Source organism: Eleutherodactylus coqui, chromosome 1 (genome assembly GCF_035609145.1).
Source record: "Eleutherodactylus coqui strain aEleCoq1 chromosome 1, aEleCoq1.hap1, whole genome shotgun sequence".
Lineage (NCBI taxonomy): Eukaryota > Metazoa > Chordata > Amphibia > Anura > Eleutherodactylidae > Eleutherodactylus > Eleutherodactylus coqui.
This window is the reverse complement of record NC_089837.1, coordinates 190,230,503-190,253,711: the sequence shown is the minus strand read 5'-3', so window position 1 is coordinate 190,253,711 and position 23,209 is coordinate 190,230,503. Positions and strand designations below refer to the sequence as shown.

Genomic DNA, 23,209 nt, shown 5'->3' with positions numbered 1-23,209 from the left:
TCTATGCGGCTCTGTGTTAGTCCCCGCAGCAGGTAACATAGTAACATAGTTCGTAAGGCTGAATGAAGACAATGTCCATCTAGTCCAGCCTGTCTAGCCTCCTGTTTTGTTGATCCAGAGGAAGGCAAAAAAACCCCAAGAGCAGAAGCCAATTAGCCCTTTTGGGAAAAAATTTCTTCCCGACTCCCTAATGGCAGTCAGACTGTTCCCTGGATCAACCCCTAATGGTTCCTACCTGCCTGTATACCCGGATTAACAATTAACCTAAGATTTATAAGCTATAATATCCTTCCTCTTCAGAAAGACATCAAGTCCCCTTTTAAACTCCTCTAAGGATTTTGCCATCACTACATCCTCAGGCAGAGAGTTCCACAGTCTAACCCCTCTAACAGTAAAGAACCCCTTTCTATGTTGGTGATGAAACCTGCTTTCCTCTAAACGTAGCGGATGTCCTCTTGTTACCGTTGCAGTCCTGGGTATAAACAGATCCTGGGAGAGATCCTTGTATTGTCCCCTCATATATTTATACATCGTTATTTGGTCGCCTCTTAACCTTCTTTTTTCTAGAGTAAATAGTCCCAATTTGGATAGCCTCTCTGGGTATTCCAGTCCCATCATTCCATGTATTAGTTTAGTTGCCCTTCTTTGAACCCCCTCCAATACCGTAACATCTTTCCTGAGCAGCGGTGACCAGAACTGTACGCAGTATTCCATGTGAGGCCTGACAAGTGCCTTATATAGTGGAAGGATAATGTTCTCGTCCTTCGCCCCTATACCTCTTTTAATGCATCCCAAAACTTTATTTGCCTTTGCAGCAGCTGACTGGCATTGGTTACTCCAGTTTAGTCTACAATCCACTAGTACCCCCAGGTCTTTTTCCATTTCACTTTTCCCTAGTGGTTCCCCATTAAGTGAATATTGGTAACATCCATTCTTGCTGCCCATGTGCATAACCTTACATTTATCAACATTGAACTTCATTTGCCATTTTTCTGCCCAAGCCCCCAGCTTATCTAGGTCAGTTTGTAGCCGCACATTGTCCTCCGTTGCATTAATTATATTGTATAATTTTGTGTCATCTGCAAATATTGATATTTTACTATGCAGTCCCTCTATCAGGTTGTTGATAAATATATTGAACAGAATGGGGCCCAATACTGAACCCTGTGGCACCCCACTAGTGACTGTGGCCCAATCAGAGTATGAACCATTTATTACCACCCTCTGCTTTCTATCATTGAGCCAATTTTTAACCCAATTACACACGTTTTCACCCAATCCGAGCTGTCTCATTTTGTATATTAGCCTATCATGTGGCACGGTGTCAAACGCTTTAGAGAAGTCCAGATATACGAGATCAATAGACTCTCCCAGGTCCAGCTTAGAGCTTACTTCATCGTAGAAACTGATCAGATTTGTCTGACATGAGCGACCCTTCATGAATCCATGCTGGTGAGGAGTTATTCCCTTGTTCTCCTTGAGGTGCTCATCGATTGTGTCTCTCAGAATCCCCTCGAAAATTTTTCCCGTTACTGAGGTGAGACTTACCGGCCTGTAGTTACCAGGCTCACTTTTGGTCCCTTTTTTATAAAGTGGAACCACGTTGGCAATGCGCCAATCCAATGGTACAACACCGGTCTTGATAGTGTCTAGAAATATTAGGTATAGTGGCCTAGCTATCTCATGACTTAGTTCCCTTAGTATCCTTGGGTGTATTCCATCTGGGCCTGGCGATTTATCGATTTTAATCTTCTTTAACCTGTTCCGCACTTCCTCCTGCGTTAGGTATGACATATTTTGCGAGGGGTTTATTTTATTCCCCTGTATCTCATGAGGCATTTCCTTTTCGTTTGTGAATACGCTTGAAAAGAAACTATTTAATAGATTTGCCTTCCCTCCATCATCTTCAATGATTCCTCCTGCATTATTTGTTAAAGGGCCAGTGCTCTCCCTGCAAATCCCTTTGCTCTTAATATAGTTGAAAAATAGTTTTGGGTTGTTTTTGCTCTCTTTGGCGATCACTCTTTCCGCCTCCTGCTTAGCAATTTTGATCGTATCTTTGCATATTTTGTTTTTTTCCCTGTACGATTTTAGCGCTTCTTCAACACAGATTGAAGAACACAGATTGAAGAAGAACACTTCCCGCTCTCAGACACTCACTTTTATAACCTCACTTGTAGCACATGACACAGTAGGATAGATACATTCAGCAGCAGAGCTGGCAGGCAATGATTTTAAGGGAGTTAGCCCTTCAGATGCTGCAGCTGTGCAACATGCATACAGAACATTGACATGACAGTTTTGCACTGTGAATCCACATAAGACAACACATGTATGACAATTATGGAGGGGACCAGGATGTTATTCTGGGACACCACACCTATACTTTACTTGAGTGTGGTAGGCAACCGTGGGAATCGTGCTGTGGAAAACATATCATGGGAATCCGCGTCATACCCCAACACCGGCGCATCATGCACTGCACACACGCGGCGGCCAACACTCTTGCGGAGGATCCGGGCAGGTGAGTATAGGGTCATCCGTGGGCATGAGCTCTTACTGTCAGTGCACTGCATCCTTTCTTATATTTGTAGTGCATGTAATAATGTGAGTACAGACATGCACTAATAACAATTTGAACTACAAGTCTGCTTAGGTCATTCTTTTTTTATTATTATTTCTAGCCAAATTGCAAAACAAATGGTTCTCCCTTCACATTCCTTTTACTGTGCAGTGACAACTACAAATTATAGCCCTCTCAGTGCCCATATTTTAGAAATTTGTCTCTGCCTTTCCAAGCAGTAGCACATCTAGAAGATTGCACATCATTTTCCATCTATTGAGCTATTGAGTAAAACAGCACCAGCTAGATTATGGAAAGTCAATAGTCAGTAGTGCTGATGAAATCTCGTTCAATTGAAATGTTCATAAAATACCTGCTCGCTCCATTCCTCCTCCATCTTTCTCATTTTAATTTCCAGTTCCATTTCTTTCTTTGCTGCTTTTGCTATTGAAATTATCTGGTTCTGAAATCTATACAAAGGAGATTGAATGAATAGATGCATAAAAAGCAAATAAATAAACAACAATATAGTTTTACTTGAGAAACTACATATAACTCTTTTAAGCCTCATATTCACATTTATTGGATCATATACTGAATGTTAGTGAAAGATGATTCTGTTCCAAAAGTACTCCTATGGCTTTGAGAACATTTGGAAATAACTTGTGCTTAATGAGCATACAAATGTCAGCAGCTACATGGAATCATAGATTGTTACTAGAGATGAGCGAACGTACTCGTCCGAGCTTGATATTCGTGCGAATATTAGGGTGTTCGGGATGCTCGTTACTCTTAACGAGCACCACGCGGTGTTCGGGTTACTTTCACTTTCCTCTGTGAGACGTTAGCGCGCTTTTCTGGCCAATTGAAAGACAGGGAAGGCATTACAACTTCCCCCTGCAACGTTTAAGCCCTATACCACCCCCCTGCTGTGAGTGGCTGGGGAGATAAGGTGTCACCCGAGTATTGAAATCTGCCCTTCCCGCGGCTCGCTACGGATGTATTCTGACATTAGTTCAGGGAAAGTGGTATCGTGTTGGAGCTGCTATAGGGAGAGTGTTAGGTGTATTGTAGGCTTCAAGAACCCCAACGGTCCTTCTAAAGGCCATAAATCGTCTCTATATGCGCTCAGTGGGGCCGGCGGCAGCAGCGCCGACCCCATTGAGAACATATAGAAGACAAATCCTTCTTTTCTGCCACAGCTGTAACAGCTGTAGCAGAGAAGAACGATGTTTGCCCATTGAATTCAATGGAACCAGCAATACAGCAGGTTCCACTGAATGCAATGGGCTGCCGGCGATCGCAGGATGAATGGTCGGGAAGGGGTTAAATATATAACCCCTTCCCTGCAATTCATCCAGAAATGTGATACACTAAAAATATATACCGGCGTATAAGGCGACGGGGCGTATAAGACGACCCCCCAACTGTCACCTTATACGCCGGCAATACAGTGGAGCAAAGAATAAAAAGCATTACTCACTTCTTCAGACGATCTGCGCCGCTCCTGTAGACTGTCACTCCTTCCTGGTGTTCTGCGGTGCTCCTGCAGGCTGTCGCTCCCTCCTGGTTCCCGGCAGAGCATTGCTTTCTCTACGAAAGGCTTTAAATCCACGCCTCCAGAAACACACGTGCCTTCAGCCAATCACAGCCAATGACAGTGATGTCATTGAATTGCTGTGATTGGCTGTGTTTCTGGAGGCGGGGATTTCAAGCCTTTCATAGAGAAAGCTTTAGTCCGTGGACCAGGAAGGAGTGACAGTCTGCAGGGGCGGCGCAGATCGTCTGAAGAAGTAAGTAATGCTTTTTATTCTTTGCTCCACTGTATTGCCGGCGTATAAGGTGACAGTTGGGGGGTCATCTTATACGCCCCGTCGCCTTATACGCCGGTATATATTTTTAGTGTATCACATTTCTGGATGAATTGCAGGGAAGGGGTTATATATTTAACCCCTTCCCGACCATTCATCCTGCGATCGCCGACAGCCCATTGCATTCATGGAACCTGCTGTATTGCTGGTTCCATTGAATTCAATGGGCTAACATCGTTCTTCTCTGCTACAGCTGTTACAGCTGTGCCAGAGGAGAACGATCTTTACGCTGACAGTGCGGGGGGGGGGCACTCTTGCCGCTATTGTGGCTTAATAGTGGGACCTGTGAACTTGAGATGCAGCCCAACATGTAGCCCCTCGCCTGCCCTATCCGTTGCTGTGTCGTTCCCATCACTTTCTTGAATTGCCCAGATTTTCACACATGAAAACCTTAGCGAGCATCGGCGAAATACAAAAATGCTCCGGTCGCCCATTGACTTCAATGGGGTTCGTTACTCGAAACGAACCCTCGAGCATTGCGAAAATTTCGTGCCGAGTAACGAGCACCCGAGCATTTTGGTGTTCGCTCATCTCTAATTGTTACAGATAAGGGCTCATGCCCACGGATGGATATTTGCTGTGGAATCCGCGACGGCCGTCCGCACTGTGGATCCGCAGCAAATAGCGCCAATAGCATGCTATGGGGAAATCGATTCTTCCTTCCCACTTGCAGAAACCAATTGCAGTTTCTGCAAGCAGAGGAAAAAATCACAGCATGCTACATTCTTTTGCGGATTCTGCATGAACGGCTTCCATTGAAGTCAATGGAAGACATCCGAACCACAGCGCTTCCACAATCACATTGCGGAGATGTCACGGATTCCGCATTATCGCTAGGCAATGATGTGGGAAAAGCCGTAGTTTTTATTTTTTTTAATCTGTACTGTGCATGTCCGATGGCAAACCATGCGAACTATCCGCACTACAGAAGAAAAAAAACAACTAACCAGGTACGCATGGACACCACTGCGGGATTCCGCATGCAAAATTTGGCTTTGCAGTATGCAGGGGGCCTCAGACATGTTTAAGGTATGGTCTAGGACAGTGGTGGCGAACCTATGGCACACGTGCCAGAGGCGGCACGCAGAGCCCTCCCTGCTGGCACGCGCCGCCATCGGCCGCTCACCACTCACCATTCTGACTGCTGGGAAAATCGTTGGGGGGGGGGGAGGGGGGCATTCTGACTGCTGAGAAAATCGCTGGGGGGGGGGGGGCATTCTGACTGCTGGGAAAATCGCTGGGGGGGGAGGGGGGGCATTCTGACTGCTGGGAAAATCGCTGGGGGGGGGGGCATTCTGACTGCTGGGAAAATTGCTGGGGGGGAGGGGGGCATTCTGACTGCTGGGAGAATCGCTGGGGGGGGGAAAGCATTATGACTGTTCGGAGAATCGCTGGGGGGGAAGCATTATGACTGTTAGGAGAATCGCTGGGGGGGAGGCGAAGCATTATGACTGCTGGGAGAATCGCTGGGGGGGAGGGGAGGCATTATGACTGCTGGGAGAATCGCTAGCGGGGGAGGGGAGGCATGACTGCTGGGAGAATCGCTGGGGGGAGGCATTAGGACTGCTGGGAGAATCGCTGGGGGGGAGGCATTAGGACTGCTGGGGGAACTGCTGGGGGGAGGCATTAGGACTGCTGGGGGAATCGCTGGGGGGAAGGCATTATGACTGCTGGGGGACTGCTGGGGGGGAAGGCATTATGACTGCTGGGGGGGGGGGAAGGCATTATGACTGCTGAGGGGACCGCTGGGGGGGGCATTATTGCTGGCAGACAGCTGGGGGTGGCATTGTGACTGTTGGTGGACCACTGGGGGGGTAATATGACTGCTGTGGGAACCGCTGGGGGGGAAGCGGGCATTATTACTGCTGGGGGACCGCTGGGGTATGTCACTATTACCACTGGGGGGGGTCACTATTATCGCTAGGAGGGCCACTATTACCACTGGGGTATGTTTACATGCGGCAGAAACTGGCAGGGCTGTTTCAAAATAGACAGGGTGCAGATTTTGACAACTTTTTGGATGCGGAAATGCTGCAGAATTTTCCACATCCAAAAAGCAGTCAGAATCTGCACCCTGTCTACTTTGAAGCAGCCCTGTCCTTTTTAGAACGACGGGGGTAAAATCATGTCATGATAAGCCCTGCTCCCTGACGTGTTGGCACTTTGCGATACATAAGTTGGTTTTGGGTTGCAGTTTGGGCACTCGGTCTCTAAAAGGTTCGCCATCACTGGTCTAGGACAACAAAATTTTATAATACTATGTGACAACGATGTTTCTTTAGCTTAGTTTAGCTAGCAGCTAGCTTCCTCCAACACCCCATAAACATGCATTCTCAAATTGACCCGGCACAATATATTTTTTTAGGTCCTAGTGTTGGGGGACTCAATTATAAAGGGGATAGATAGAGCAATCTGCCACAAAGACCTGGATCGTCGAATGGTGTGTTGTTTTCCTGGCTTTCGAGTTAGACACATCGTGGATCAGATTGACAGATTACTGGGAGGGGCTGGTGAGGATCCAGCGGCCATGGTGCACATTGGCACCAATGAACAAATTAGAGGTCAATGGAGGGCCCTCAAAAGCAATTTCAGGGATCTAGGATCCAAGCTTAGGGCGAGGATCTCCAGGGTGGTTTTCTCAGGGAAGTAAACAAAGTCCAAAGAAAAAAAGATTTCCTCCACGCTCTGGCTGTGGATCTTTTGCCCAAAAAGAATCAGCTGTCATACCAGACAGTCTTTTTCGCAGGATAAATTTATTCAAATTTTCCAAACAAGTAAAACAATCTTGTAGCAGTGAATTGCAAACAAGAAAAACTCTCTTGCAGCGGTAAAAATGCAACGCGTTTCGGCGTTTTAAAAGAGCGTTTCATTTTTACTGCTGCAAGAGAGTTTTTCTTGTTTGTAATTCACTGCTACAAGATTGTTTGGAAAATTTGAATAAATTTATCCTGCGAAAAAGACTGTCTGGTATGACAGCTGATTCTTTTTGGGCAAAAGATCCACAACAAGAGCGTGGAGGAAATCTTTTTTTCTTTGGACTTTGGCTATTAACTCACTGGAGTACTTCCTCCTTTTGGGGGTCTTTTCTTCCTGCTGCCCTCCTTCAATCCGAAGGATATCTGAGGATCTTCATTTATTACAAGCAAAGCAGGACCACAGGTGCAAGCGGGGTGTCCCTGTATTGCCACGGGAACCTCGCTATGCACCAGGTGAGTTAACCCATTGCTAAGTACTGTGTGGTGGCGCGGATCGTTATATTGTATCTAGGGAAGTAAACAAGTGGCTCTAGAGTTGGTGTAAGAAGGAGGGGTTTGGGTTTCTGGAGAACTGGTCTGACTTTGCTGTTGGCTACAGGCTCTACCGTAGGGACAGGCTGCATGTTAATGTGGAGGATGCAGCTGTGCTGGGGGAGAAGATGGCTAGAAGGCAGGAGGAGTGTTTAAACTAGGGACTGGGGGGAGGGCAAAAAGAGAAACAGGGGTGTAGATAGTGTAGATAGCGACCTGGGACCGAGTAATGGGAATGGGGGTCGAGCAGGGGGTGGGGTTAGTACAGTTAGAAATGACAGAATAGCTAATAGTACCATTAGTAGGATAATGAATATAAAGAACAACAACCGTATAAATTGTATGGCAACAAGTGCAAGAAGTCTGATCGGTAAAGTGGGTGAGCTTGAAGAGAGAATGACTGATGAAAATTACGATATAGTGGGAATAATGGAAATATGGCTTAATGATAAGTGCGATTGGGCGGTGAATTTACAGGGTTATAATCTCTTCAGACGAGACCGTAGGGAACAGATAGCTGGAGGGGTGTGTCTGTACGTTAAATCCTACCTAATGCTGAGGGTATGAGAAGATATAGGTGCAGGAGATAAAAGCGTGGAATCTCTGTGGGAAGAAATACAGGGAGAAAAAAAGCAACAAAATCCTCATTTTCGGGTTTTCTATAGGCCACCAAAAGTAACAGAAGAAATGGAAACCTTATTATTAAGGCAAATAGAAGAGGTGTCAAACCTCAATGAAGTAATTATTATGGGGGACTTTAATTATCCAGATATAATATGGGAAGACAAAACCTGCAAATCTCACAAGGTTGATAAGTTCTTGAGAACAATTAAAAGACAACTACCTTTTCCAACTTGTACAGGAGCCAACCAGAGGGAGGGCCACTCTGGACTTAGTATTAACTAACAAATCGGACCGAATAATTGGGGTGCAGGTTGAGGGACACTTGGGAAATAGTGACCACAATATAATTAATTTCCAGCTGTCATTCAAGAAGAAGCCCTATCAGGGTGTGACAAAAATACTAAACTTTAGTAAAGCAAAATTTCATCAGCTTAGAGCTATTATCGGTAACATTAATTGGGACAGCGTCCTCAAAAATAAAAAAAGCACAGGCGACAAATGGGAGAAGTTTAAAAACATCCTAATTACCTAATGTGAGCAGTTCAAACCCTTTAAAAATAAAAGAACTACAAGTAGAAGGAAACCAATGTGGCTCGACAAGCCTGTGAGAGGGGCAATAAGTGGAAAAAAGAAAGTGTTTAACCTACTAAAACAAGAAGGCAGTGAAGAAGCGTTAAAATCATCCCGGGAAAAAAAAACCAAAATATGTAAAGAAAAGTTCAAAATTGCTAAGGAGGAGGCAGAAAGATTGATTGCCAAAGAGAGCAAAAATAACACTAAACTATTCAATTATATAACAGTAAAAGGATTTGCACTAAAAGCACTGGCCTTTTAAAAAATAATGCAGGAGAAACCATAGAAGATGATTGGGGGAAAGCAAATCTATTAAATAGTTTCTTTTCAAGTGTATTCAGCAATGAGAAAGAAATGTCACACGAGATGCAGGGGAATAAAACGAACCCCCCATTAAATATTGCGTGCCTAACACAGGAGGAAGTGCAAAACCAGTTAAAGAGGATTAAAATCGATAAATCGCCAGGCCCAGATGAAATATACCCAAGGGTTCTAAGGGAACATGATAGCTAGACTGCTATTTCTTATATTTACACTATAAAGACATGGGTTGTACCATTGGATTGGTACATTGCCAATGTGGTTCCAATATACAAAAAGGGGTCGAAAAGAGAGCCTGGTAGCTACAGGCCAGTAAGTCTCACATCAATAATTGGAAAAATATTTGAGGGTTTTATGAGAGATGCCATCCTAGAATACCTCAAGGAAAACAACAGTATAACCCCTCATCAGCATGGGTTCATGAGGGGTCGATCATGTCAGACCAATTTGATCAGCTTCTACGATAAAGTAAGTTCTAGGCTGGACCTGAGAGAGTCTATTGATCTTGTATATCTGGATTTCTCTAATGCATTTGACACCGTACCACATAATAGGCTGATATATAAAAAGAGACAACTCGGACTGGGCGAAAACGTGTGTATCTGGGTAAAGAACTGGCTCAGAGATAGAAAACAAAGGGTAATAATAAATGGATCGTACTCTGATTGGGCCACGGTTGCTAGTGGGGTGCCACAGGGTTAAGTATAAGGCCCCATTCTGTTCAATATATTTATCAATGACCTGAAAGAGGGACTGTGCAGTAAAATATCAATATTTGCAGATGATACACAATTATACAAGACAATACAATAAAGGACAATGTATGGCTACAAAAGGACCTAGATAAGTTGGGGGCTTGGGTAGAAAAATGACAAATGAAGTTCAATGTTGATAAATGTAAGGTTATGCACATGGGCAGGAGAAATGGATGTCACCAATGCACACTAAATGGGGTACTGCTAGGGTAAAGTGATATGGAAAAAGACCTGGGGTACTAGTGGACTGTAGATTTAACTGAAGCAATCAATGTCAGTCAGCTGCTGCAAAAGCAAATAAAGTCTCCGGGTGCATTAAAAGAGGCATAGGGGCGAGAGATGAGAACATTATTCTTCCACTATATAAGGCACTTGTCAGGCCCCACATGGAATACTGCGCACAGTTCTGGACACCAGTGCTCAGGAAAGATGTTGCAGTGCTTGAAGGGGTTAAAAGAAGGGCAACTAAATTAATAAACGGAATGGGAGGACTAGAATACCCAGAGATGCTATCAAAGTTGGGATTATCAACCTTGAAAAAAAGACAGTTAAGGGGCGATCAAATAACTACCGGTATGTATAAATACATTAGGGGACAATACACGGATCTCTGCCATGATCTGTTTATACCCAGGACTGCGCCGGTAACAAGAGGGAATTCTCTACATTTATATGAAAGAAGGTTTCATCACCAACACAGAAGAAGGTTCTTTATTGTCAATATCATCACCTTCTGCCCCTGTCATCTATTGGCAAGTCCCTAGTTTTGTATTTGTGTTTTCCATTGCATTGCTGCATATCTATTATTCTTGCAATATTCCAGTTGTTACATTATTCAGCTCTGCTATACGTTATGGGGGTATCTAGGTACTGGGAGCTGCAGTTAGTACCTAGGAAAGGCGACTGCTAAATATGCCAATGCCAACAACGGACATCCTCAAAACTGCCTACTACAGATGCCCATGAGAAGAAATTCCACCCATAACCCCACATTGTCTGACGTAAATTATCCCAACAGTGCCACTGTTCTCTTGCACTAGGCAGAGCTTTCCTCGGTAGCTCACATGTTGTGTTACTGTCAGATGCAGTAATTATTAATAAGATCTGTTACAGTGAAGGGACCAAAAAAGCAGTCTGCAACCACTATGTTGCGCTCCTTACAAGCATTTTCTTCAATTTAGCTGATTAAAGTGCTACTAGAATTTTTGGTAAAGAGTGAACAACCTTGGTACTATACTATCAAATCTGTAAATACAGATAGTCCCCGACTTGCGAACATTCGAGTTACGAATTTCGCTAGATACGAACTATCTGTACAGCACAGTATGATGTAATGCTATGGCATTACATCATGCTGTGCAGGGACCGGACAAGCTTCTATCAAGCCTGATAGAAGCCTGTCCGGTCACATCGCGGTTGCTGGGCAGCCGGGGGCCTTCTGAAAGGCCCCAGGGCTGTCTATGCAGAGCGCCTAGCAAGCCGTGCGCTTGATAGGCACTCTGCATAGGCAGCCCTGGGGCCTTTCAGGAGTCCCCGGCTGCCTAGCAACCACACAGCGTCCCACGATCTCATCGTGGGACGCTGTACGGGCCCCCTGAACGTCGGGTGCAGGCTGTTTCTTACAGCGGGGGCACCCGGCGGCAGCAGTTCTGACGAGCTGCGCCGCTCGTCAGAACTGTTAACACTTTAAATACCGCTGTCAGAGCGGTATTTAAAGTGTTAACAGTTCTGACAAGCGGCGTGGCACGTCGGAACTGCTGCCGCCGGGTGCCCGCTGTAAGAACAGCCTGCTCCCGACGTTGTATGGAGCAGGATCCACCCGCGATCCCCTCCATACTACCATTTGTTCGACTTGCGAACAAAACGGACTTGCGAACGGGCTCCCGGAACGGAACCTGTTCGCAAGTCGGGGAGCACCTGTATGGAGAAGGTTAATGTGTGCAAGAGGTAATAATTTTGAGGAAGAAACATAATTTCTGTTGCAGTTGTTTGGGTCCATAGTGATGTGGTTCTGTGATAATTGGAGTTTTGAGTTGTGAAAGCGAATCAAGTTCCCACAACTGAAAATCTCATATTCTCAGATATATAAATTGAATAGCTGGGAGGTAAATGCATGCTGCCAATATGAATGAGAAAGGATATGTTTAAAAGATTAAAATCTAGTGGGATCCCTAGCCCCCCGGGTGAATCTTATTAGTCTTCTAACACCATTTGAGCATATTTGCATGTCCACAACCTCACAGAGACATATGATTTCAACGGTATACAAATTGATGCTAGATTGGGAGTCGGAGGTCTGTACACCACCATATGTGGAGGCATGGAAGAGGGAAATCGGAAAGAGTCTCCCGCAAGAGGATTGGGAGAGAGCCTGGATCTTGTGTCATAAACTATCAATGGCCTGCAAAGCCCAGGACTTAAATTTTCAAATCCTATCCCAGTGGTATAGGACACCAGATCAATTACACAAACTTTTCCCCCAGACCTCCCCCACTTGTTGGCGTTGAAACAACAACAGGGGGAATATGTCACACATCTGGTGAAGCTGTTCAGCAGTGGCGGCCCTATGGAAGGAAGTGATAGAGGTCTATAATTCTATCTGTATGGCACAGGTGAAATTAACAATGGAGATGGTTCTGCTCTCAATCCTCCTGGAACCAGTCAAAAAACTTGAAAAGGGGATTCTGAGATTTTTCATCCTCGCCATGAGGAGAATTATCCCTAGACTCTGGAAGTCCACAGCGCCTCCCACAAAAACGATGTGGACAGAGGAGCTTAATGAACTTCTGTGCTTTGATGAACTGAGAATGGGAGAGAATGATACAAGGAGTTCTATAGTACTTGGCAGGCTTGGATTTCTTTTCGGTCCTCGGAAAGATTCAAGGGATAGGTAGAATCTGGGCAGCTTTAAGAAGTGGCCCGGGTAACACCGAAAGATGCTTGAACTGAGCGCTAATCACAATGGGGCTCACTCAGATACCCCAACCCCCCCACCCCCCTGTCTCAGGGTTCATACCCTATATCCTTGTGTCCGACTGTATTGTCTTATGGTTTACTTGTCTTTCCACTTGACTGTTTTTGTTTTCGATGTTTTGTATTTTACCACACAGTGTATTCTTGAAGGTTGTCATGGAGCTCCTAGAGTTTAATAATATCGGCCAACATTGAAGCGAGCTCATGTTTAAAAATACTGTTATGAAAAATTTGTCAATAAAAATCTTTTGAACCAAAAAGATTAAAATCTTGTGTTTATCTTAGCTATCATCAACTGACAGCATGTCAAGATAGGGAAAATATGACATAATAATTAGTATATGTCCATATTTTTCACCACAGAAGCCTACTGGAAACCTTTACCTCTATGCTCAAAATACAATATGATGTGCCATGTAGACATAGTCATGGTCCTATTAAGAACCATTGTTATACAGAAGGCCTAATTTCAGTTTGTTTTTTTACAAGTAGAATTACTGCAAACATTTATAGATATTTAAAGTACCGTAGAAGATATACTATTATTCAGAATTCTTGATTTACTGTTTCACATACTTTAATAGCCCAATGTCCAGAAGGTGAAACACTTTAAAGACGTTAGCTTCAAGTGGGAATGAGCTTCCAGTTAAAGACATGACTTGAAGCCAGTGACGATTCCGAATTTCCTACAAAGATACATTTTCATGTCAGTTACAATTAAATGAAAAAGTTGTTAAATGCGTATATGTTGTAATTTACTATTGCCAAACGTTTAGAAGATTATATCTAGATTTCACAATATGACAAAAAATCTTACTCAAGAAAGCGATATCATTTGTAGCCTTCGTTTTAAACCTTTTCATCATGTTAAATACATTATTTTAGGTCCATTAAAGTCTTAATGAAGTCCATATGAAATCAGTCAAGATTAGTTTCGAAAAAGCAAATGGAAGAGTGCTGGGGCCCGTTTGTTTTACCAGCTAATGAAGATCCGAACTTATGAACCTCCCCCTATGTAAACTGTCAGAAGTTTAAGAAGTACACTTTAAATACTGGACACCTTTGGGGACATTTTTTGATGTATTTTGGGCTGAAAATCATTCTTGCAATATGGTTTTGTTTAAAATGTTGCACCGTTTGTGTTATGCAGCTTTTATATATGACTGTGTACAGATCAAATGCATCAGCGAGCGAGACTGACGGTTTATGACTCGTTTGTATCTGCGCTGTGTGATTCAGATGTTTGTCTCCATCCTAGGAGCTGAACAGTAAATTAAGAAGGGCTGGATACCACACACATCAGACCATGTGTTTAGGTAGAGCCCCATTGAGCAGAAAATACATGCATTTAACAAAGGAAAAAATATCCACTCAAGGTGTCAATAAGCTTAAGGCCTCCTGTTCACAGGCGATATGTCACTGCGTTATCTGCGGCGATAATCTAGTCGTGGGTAACGCAGTGAACGCTTTCCATAGACTTAACTATGGAAAGCACAGCCCCCCATCCACGAGCGGAGAATCATAGCGATTCTCTGCTCGCGGGATTCAAATCGTGGCATGCTGCGACTGCCGCGATTCTCAGCAGTAAGTCTATCTATCAGATAAGCTCACCGCGGAGACCTGTCATTTCTCCCCCCTGCTCCCCCATGGTGGAATATCGCTTGCGATATTCCGCCTCGCCCATGGACAGGCAGCCTTAACCAGGGCAAAGACTTTCGAGAATTCTGGGATAAAAATTTCTGCTGCCACTTATTTCAGAGAAACAGTAAACCTGAGCAAATAAATAGCAGCATGATTAATCTAATTAATCCAGGAATTGGCTGTTAGATGAAGCTCTAATGGTGTGGTCACATGTCACTGATTTGCTGCAGCTTTTGGTGCAGATCTACAGAAGATTTTAACTTTTCAATTGAATTCTAATTGGAGGGGTGAAATCTGCTGCAGATCTGCAGCCAAATCTGTAGCAAATCAGCAACTGTGCATGTGAATGCACCCTTAGGACTCGGTCACACGAGCACTGTTTTAGCACATTAGAGGTGCGTGCAAAGAGCGCTTCTATAAGAACCAATGGTTTCCTATAGAAGCGTTCACCTGAAGAAATTTTAGAAGCGCTAAATACTCACACCTTCAAAAGATAGGACATACATGGCTACAATGCCGCAATCTAAGGTCTGTACTGCAAGAAAAGATAGAACCTGACCAATCTTTGGTGCGAGCTGCATATGAGTTTAGATAGACTCCTATGGGAGCAGGAGTCTATGGAAAGGAAAAGGAAAAGAAGATTTCTGCCGACTGAGGGAATACCCTGCTACTTACAGCGAAACATTTAAAATGTGCTGCACAGAAGCACATTTTAAATGCTCCGCTGTAAACTCCTGCTAGTCCCTGTAGGGATGAGGGGAAGCCCCGAAGGTTCTGTTCATCTCCCCAAGGGTTCCCTTAATTCCCACTAACAGGAATTTACAATGGAACATTTAAAATGTGCATTTGGGCAGCATATTTTAAATGTCCCGTTGTAAGCAGCGGGGTATTCCTCCAGACCTGCTGCTTAGCAATTTCCCAGCAGTGGGGGCAGTAGGGGCTTCCCTACACCTCACTCCCTAAAGGATTTCCCCTATAACGGGGAAAGAGAGGGAGGAATGGTTACAGGGCTTCCCCGAGGGCGTGGGAGGAAGGGGCGGACTTAGAAGGATCCACCCTCTTGCCCTGCCCCTTTATATTTGCTATAGGGAATCTCAGTGAGAAGCCCTATAGTCTCGCCTTCTCTCTAGCCCTGCCCCCTCTCTGCGCCATGGGGATATTCTTCGGGAAACTACAGAGCAGGGGGAGAGAGAGCGAGTGGGGCTATGAGTTAATCCCCCATAGCAGGGAGAGAGAGCGGAGCTATGGGGGATTAACCCATAGCAGGGAGAGACAGAGTGAGGCTATGGGTTAAGCCCCCATAGCCCTGCTCTCTCTCTCCCTGCTATGGGGAAATCCTGAAGCCCTGCGGGGCTTCTTTTGTCTCTCTCTCCTCCGGGAACATCTGCGCTCTTTTAAGTGCAGCTGCTCCAGTGAGTAGCTAGCTACCTGTTCACGCAATTTTTTTGTGCACCTATACTGCGCTAAAACAGTGCTTGTGTGAATGAGGCCTTATGGACATTACATTGTTGCTGGATTCCAGGGCAACCTGTGGGGTTATATGCCCCTATGTCTCACTGGTCACAAATACTTTTGGAATGTAGTGGAATGATTGTGCATTTTCGCCACTGACTATGAAGCAGTCAGAATCATTGGCAGCAAACTAGGTAAAAGCAGACATTAACCCAATAGACATAAAAAAAATTGCTCTTCGCTGTGCCTTCCCAGTTTAATGTCAATGACAGGCGTCTGTTGTATAGTTACAGTACCTTAGATTTTAATTCATGTAGAATAGGAAAGACAGCTTCATAAAATTTGATATCTCGAGCCATTTCATTGTATGCATCCCAGTCCTTCAATTTATCATTCCAAATCTGGCACTCGGAAGAATATTGCTCAATCTACAGAGGAAACACAGCTACAGTAACGATTAAGAGTTTAGTACAATATACAAACACTACATTTCAAAGAAGTCTGGGTAAATATGTGCAAGAAGAAACTAATGATGGCTTTTATTATATACAGCTAGGGATGCTGAACAAGATGGAGGGGGTGGAAACTTCTAAAATAGTTTCTAATGGGATGTTTGTGTTAGTGCATTAGTTTGAAATGACTGGCTGAAGAATAAATTATTCAAACATTTACGAGATGACTGCCCTTGAGATTTGCTTTTAGGAGATGGTTTCTTATTGTTATTAGTGCAGATGTCAATAAGCTTTCAGACATGTTTGCAGAATTAACCCTTTGCTTAAACCTTCATCCTATTACTAAATGGTTGAGATACATGTTAGAGCCTTTCATTTTAGGACATCAGCCCAGTGTAAACAAGACATTAGTCGCATACTTGTTAAGGGATAAGCAAAATGATAGCTTTATGAAAGACACAAAAAGGCATTTCTAAAATAGACAAATGATGGTTAAATTTAAAAATATATGTAATAACAGCACCTGAAGTGTTCAAGTGTAACTTTAAATTCAACCCCCCCCCCACTCCCACTTCCATATTACAATTTTAAAGGGGTTTTCCAAGATATAACTACCAAGAACCTATCCTTAGGTTAGGTCATCAATATCAGTGAGCCATCAATGGGGTCCGACTCCCGGGATCTCTGCTTGTTTGAACATGCCATGACACTCGAGTGAATGTTTCAGCCTTTTTCGAGTCTACCAGGTACAACATTGTACATTGTCACAGGTTAGCTGGTCAATGGGGTTGCTGGGAGTTGATTCCCCATTGATTCAATATTGATGACCTTTCCTAGGGATAAGTGATCATTATCTAAAGGTTTTTTTACATAGGCTGATTCTCGTCCCGATGTACCCCAACATCAATCAAAAAGCATGTTGATTGGCGCACATTACACTTTAGTACAATCATGTATCCCCATAGCCAGAGATGTATAGCCAATTAGCAGGCGTTTTTATGCTCATTGAAAATCAAAGATCAGCTACTAAGTTAGAGTTTGCTTTTTTGTTGGCCCTACGAAACAGTCTGATCGTTGGGCAAACAAATGTTCATGGAAATATTTGTGCCCAACATTTAGGCTGTCTTAAAGGGCCTTAAGTCTCAGAAAATTCTTTTATATGATCAGGATACTGGGATTTGTTTGGCTCACACCATAGCTAGTGGGCAATGGTAATTTAATTTAATTTTCTTAAATATCAAAATGGTGACTCTGCAGGGTGAAGGCTTATTCACATATTCTGGTTGAGTCACAGTTCTGCAAAAAACGCAATCCAAATGAATTATGCGAATAAGGGCGTAAACAATTTTTTTTTTGGACAAGATACCTTAACCACTCATCAACATGATAAGTGATAAATATACAACCACTGTGAGCCCCCAACAAATCACCAGAACAGAGGTCCGAGATCCCGTTTTTTCTCAGCATATGACCATGGTGAAGAGGAGTGAGGTGAGGATGAATTTTCTTTTTGAGCATATATGCTGTCTCTCCATTTAAAATCTAGAAAACTGAACGAGACAACTAACCACAGAGCTTAGGTGTTTCAGTCGGTTCTATAGAGTTTGAGTTGAGTGGAAAAACGACTCTAAGGAGTCATAATCGGGGCCCCAGGATTTGCTCAAATTTGCCCTATCCATAACATAAAGGTAATAAATTTCAGTCTGCAATAATTTTGACTAATTAATTATGCTATTATTTCACATTCGTGAATCCTGTAGTTTAACTTATTAATGAGCCAGTGTACAAGCTTATAGAAAGTTTATGAGATTGTCCACCACTCGCCTGGGAAGGAGGGCAGAGCCGATCAAAACAGAAGAGGCACAGCGCTCCGATGAGCACTTCTGCCCCATTGTTATAACACTACAATTACACTTAAAAATTTCTTTTGGGATCTTGCATGAGATAGAAGTGGAACATTGTAAACTACATCAGTAATGTAAGCACACCTCCTGATTATTTATTTTAAGGTCTACATCTGCCCAAAGTGTATTTCGGAATCGCTGGTCAAATTCAATGAACTTCTGGAACAGGATATAAAGTGTCCCCAGTAGCTCCAAATCCTAAAATAACAAATAAACATTTGTAAGCACACACATGCTTCAAATATTAATTACTGGTAAGAATAATAATTTATTGCATAAAAGCTTAAAGAATATATGGAAAAATATCCTGTGTATGAGATGTGTGAATATCCATATGTCTTCTGACAGATCCAGGTGAGTGCTCAACTTTCTCTTTTCTGACTTTACTTTGGCATGGCACAATTGAAAGGATAGGCTTTCTGCTTGAAAAGGTATCTGGGGATTTAATCCCTTGCATTATTGATGACATCCTCAGGATACGTCATCAATAGTTGAATGGCAGGTTACACCACTTGGGAACCCACACACAGCCCCCACACTCACTGCAACGGGCTGCATGTTGACAGCTCTGTCCACATTGGTGCAATAGTAAGCATAGCTCACATTGATTTCAAAGTGGGGGACACAGTGAGCATTGTTACTTAGTGGGGCCACAGCGAGAATGGGAGCAAGGAGGAATTAAAGGGAACCCTTTACCTGCCTAAAGCACCATAAACTAACTTATGGTGCGATTAGGGGAGGTAACATATTGCCGGGAGATGTATTTTTTATACTCATCTGCTCCCTGGTTCCTGCAGAGCCTGCCATTGAAGTCCATGCACCAGAAAAAAATCTGTGTCTTTTAAGAGTCCTTAGCATGCAATCTCCCATAGACTTGTATGGGAGAGTATGTACACGGGACTCTGAAGAGTCAGATTTTCGTCCGGAGTGCAGAATTCAGCAATGGGCACTGCAAGAACCAGCAAGTGATTGAGTATAAAAAATATAGTACCCATTTCCCTGTTACCTCGTTTAACAGCACTATAAGTTAGTTTATGGTAATTTATGCAGGTGACAGGCTCCCTTTACATAGGGGTTGCAGCAACAGATTGAGAGAGTGTGCAGATATAAGTCATGAAAGTCATTTCAGTGGTGGTTTTGGTCCAGAAAGAGGAAAAACCAATATTGACGATGCATAACAGAATATTACCTGTGACCACTGAAGGTAATGCACTGTACTTAGTATCACTGGGTAGAAATGAGTTCTCAGTACATCGTACGGTAACTTAGAGGAATATTTAAGCTGGGTCACTGCTCAGTACTTTAGTATGTCGATTTCTAAAAGTTGTTTTATAGTATATATATATATATATACACTGAATTTTAATATGCAGCCCCATGCCCTATCGGTTCTTTATACACCCTTGCTTCTACTTTCAGCACACTCACTTCATAGATCCCTATTCTGCTGTTACTTCAGGTCAGTAGTCAGTAGACTGCAGTCAGGTTGGGACACTCATCTTAAAAATACACCCATAATATACTCATTTGAAACTGGCCATATAGAAAAGGAATATAGTTCTGTATTCATATAATCAGCTTGGTTCTGATGCTCTGTTTATGTTATGACCTTGGTCTGGAACTGCATTTATTTTATGAGCTTGGTTCTGAGGCTGTATTTATGATATGATCTTGGATCCAATGCTGTTTTGATGTAATAAGCTTGGTTCTGGTGATGTGTGTTAATTATTAAACAGGTTAGGGGTGGAAGGATATGGTGCGGCTGGCCATACACGACAAAGCCATGCCCAACCATGGTGACCAATGGCCACACAATTTTACCAGTACTGTGTGGCCTTGTTTGGCTGGGTACAGACAGCTGCGCCATATGTTTCCACCCTTCAGGTGGGCTGCTACTCATAGGCCAATGCTGTATGCTTGCCCCCCAAGCTAAAATTAACTAGCCAGCCCCTGGTCCTCTTACATGGGCCAAGTTCTGAGCCTGATATAACAAGTGTTGATCGACATGCATATCAATCAGCACTCCTTTGCTTTCCATTTATATGGGCCAGTAATCGCTTATGGCGACAAAAGGTCATAGCTACAGTTCATGATTTCATGCCTTCTCCTGATCTTCTCCTTACTCTTCCTGCTGACACAGTAGGCAGATTCACAATGTATGTCCTCTCATGCCCTCTTTAAGTGGATGCAGGCACAGTGTCTTATAACAAAGGAACAGGATTGGACTGCTTTTGGCATGTTTTGATTATCCAATACTCAGTCTCTGCAGCACTATTACTATACCTTTCCAGTCCTGTCCAACTCAAAGAATTTCTTTGGAATGATATTGAAAAGTTTTTGCACTGAATTCAGGGTTTTCCTTTTCGCATCGTATGCCTGGTATCTGTAAAAAAAAAAAGCTGTGGTATATTGCAACTTGCCATGAATGCTATCAACAAATGTAAAAACAAATGCATAGAAGCAAAAATTCCAAAGATGAAATCGCCAGGAACTTGCAAGCCTTGATTTTTAAATGACTATAACAGGCATGGTTAGAATTACAGTACTGGTTTACTGTAATCTCTGAACTATGTTTCCAACTCCCACACTACATACATTCCATTGCCCTCGGAATGTATCAAATAGATTTTATAACTACAAAGTTAAGTGTGATGTGAATAGAATGTCCTACAGCATGTAACAGTTAAAGATATAGATCACGGTTCATAAATGACTTCCAAGTATTTAATATGTACCCCAGTCTTAACACCTTATATATTCTTGCTTATACCAGCCGTTTGTTCTCGCATATTCTTTTAGATAGGCAGATGGTTTTCACAATCTAAAGCAATGATAGAAACCTTGCTTGAAATGTGAAAAACATCATGCAATGTCTAATGAAGTTTGGGATGATTTAAATTTGCATATTTTTTTTACATTTGTGTCCTCTATACACTAAGAGACATAAAAAAAAGTTAATAAATAGCCACTTCATTAGAGACACCCATTTATTAATACTTTGAACCTCCTCTGGCCTTCAGAATCACAGCAAATTGTTGTAGCATCCCTTCCACAGGTATCAAAGGACCAAGGGTGTGCAAGAAGACATTCCCTTCACCATTATTCCACTTCCACTAGTCTGAACTGTTGACACCTGGGTCCTGTTCATTAAAGCAATTCTTGACATCCTCTTCTGATACCTTTCGTCAATGAACTGTTTAGATCAGCAAGATCCCCTTTCGTTGGATGTTTTTCATTGATCACATCACTTTCAGTGTATTCTTGACACCATTGCATGAGAAAACTCCACAAGGTGTGCAGTTTTATAAATCCTAGCCCCAGCTAATCTAGGGCTGATGAACAGGCCTCATTAGACGTTGCTCAGAATGCTTGATTTATCAATTCTAATGTGGATTCACATTGAAACTGATCCACAGCAAACTTGCCGACTTGACTTTATGCTGCACGCAGGGGTCATATATCTAATATCCTTACAGGAAAGCTCCAATCGTGAAAAGGCAGGTGTCTCTATTAAAGTGGCCAATCAGTGTAAATATCCTTTTGTATATAATATGTATTTATCATTGTGTGTAAAATCAACTATTCATTCATTGTTTTCAGATGCAAGAATGTTTACTAGGAACACTTACTTCTCATTAAAATCATGTAATCGAGTCACAGCTTCTTCTGGCTTCACACCAGGGGCTGCTGGACCTTGTGTATCAAAGCGATTCCTAAATTGGATTACCTCCACGACAAAGCTCTGCAAAGAAATATTAGTGAATGAATAAAATTGAAATTAATAAAGGTCCTTTTACACGCAATGATGATCGCTCACAATTCGTCCAAACGGCCGAAGAGAGCGATAATCGTTACATGTGAAAGTAAAACTATCACTCCCTTGTCGTTAGCAGTCGTTTAAGCTGACTTTTCTGTCAGCTTAAACGACCTTGTTAGCACTCGCCAGCTCGCTAGCTTGTCGCGCTGTCTGAAAGCTCCCCACACAGTGCTTCCCATAGGAAGCGCTGAGCGGGGAGCGAAAAGCAGACGAGAAGCCTGCAAGTGGCCAGCAGGACTTTCATTGTGAAAGCACTGCACGAACGCTAACGACCTTCACAGTGACATCAGAGCTCATTCAGTCGCTTCACAGACTGTCGACCCATGTAAAAGGGCCTTAACTTTACAAAGCAAATGTGTGTAACTACTGTATATGGGGTGCAGAGGTAGCAGTCACAAATGGCCCGGGTGGTCTAGGGGACTCAAAGACACTTCCACCAGATAAAAAGATCATTATTATAAATGCTATGTGCTAGGTAGGGTCCCCTGCTACAAATATCAGATAACGGCATAGGAGCTTCAATTTATGTAAACATTTTAAGTTTAAATCATTCACTTTCAATCTAGCAGAAAAATTGATTTAGAATTAACAGTAATGGAGTCAAAAATAGTATTTTGAACATTTTCAATATTCTTTCTCATTATTTCTGAGGGCTTAGTTCATGGAGATATGTTTTAAACGTAAATCAACTACTGGTCATACATGACTAGAATAAAGCAATAGGGTTTACTTTATTTATTTCCTCCTGTTTCTACAATATAATGTACTTCTATGACATCCAGTAAATATCAAAAGTTCTACATTATACTGTGTACAATTTCTATAGGAAATTCACAATTTGTTACCATTCAGGAAGCATAGAGAAAGACTTTACAAGGTAAAACCAAAATTATGTATCTTTGAAGAACTGCTTTTGTTTCTGTGGATTTTCATTACGGATTTCACCACCTCAAATCAAGGGATGGAATTCGCATTA

General features: G+C 42.9%; 1 protein-coding gene across 1 annotated transcript in view; it reads right to left on the bottom strand.

Annotated features, from left to right (window-relative positions):
• Positions 1 to 23,209, bottom strand: part of LOC136572709 (uncharacterized) — a 346,665-nt gene that overhangs the window by 203,577 nt on the left and 119,879 nt on the right. The window contains exons 30-35 of the mRNA XM_066573580.1: positions 22,046 to 22,158; positions 20,700 to 20,799; positions 18,501 to 18,614; positions 16,357 to 16,488; positions 13,544 to 13,653; positions 2,937 to 3,033 (exon numbers count right to left, since the gene is read on the bottom strand). Of these exons, the coding sequence (XP_066429677.1) occupies positions 2,937 to 3,033; positions 13,544 to 13,653; positions 16,357 to 16,488; positions 18,501 to 18,614; positions 20,700 to 20,799; positions 22,046 to 22,158 (666 nt within the window). The remainder of the gene's footprint in view (positions 1 to 2,936; positions 3,034 to 13,543; positions 13,654 to 16,356; positions 16,489 to 18,500; positions 18,615 to 20,699; positions 20,800 to 22,045; positions 22,159 to 23,209) is intronic.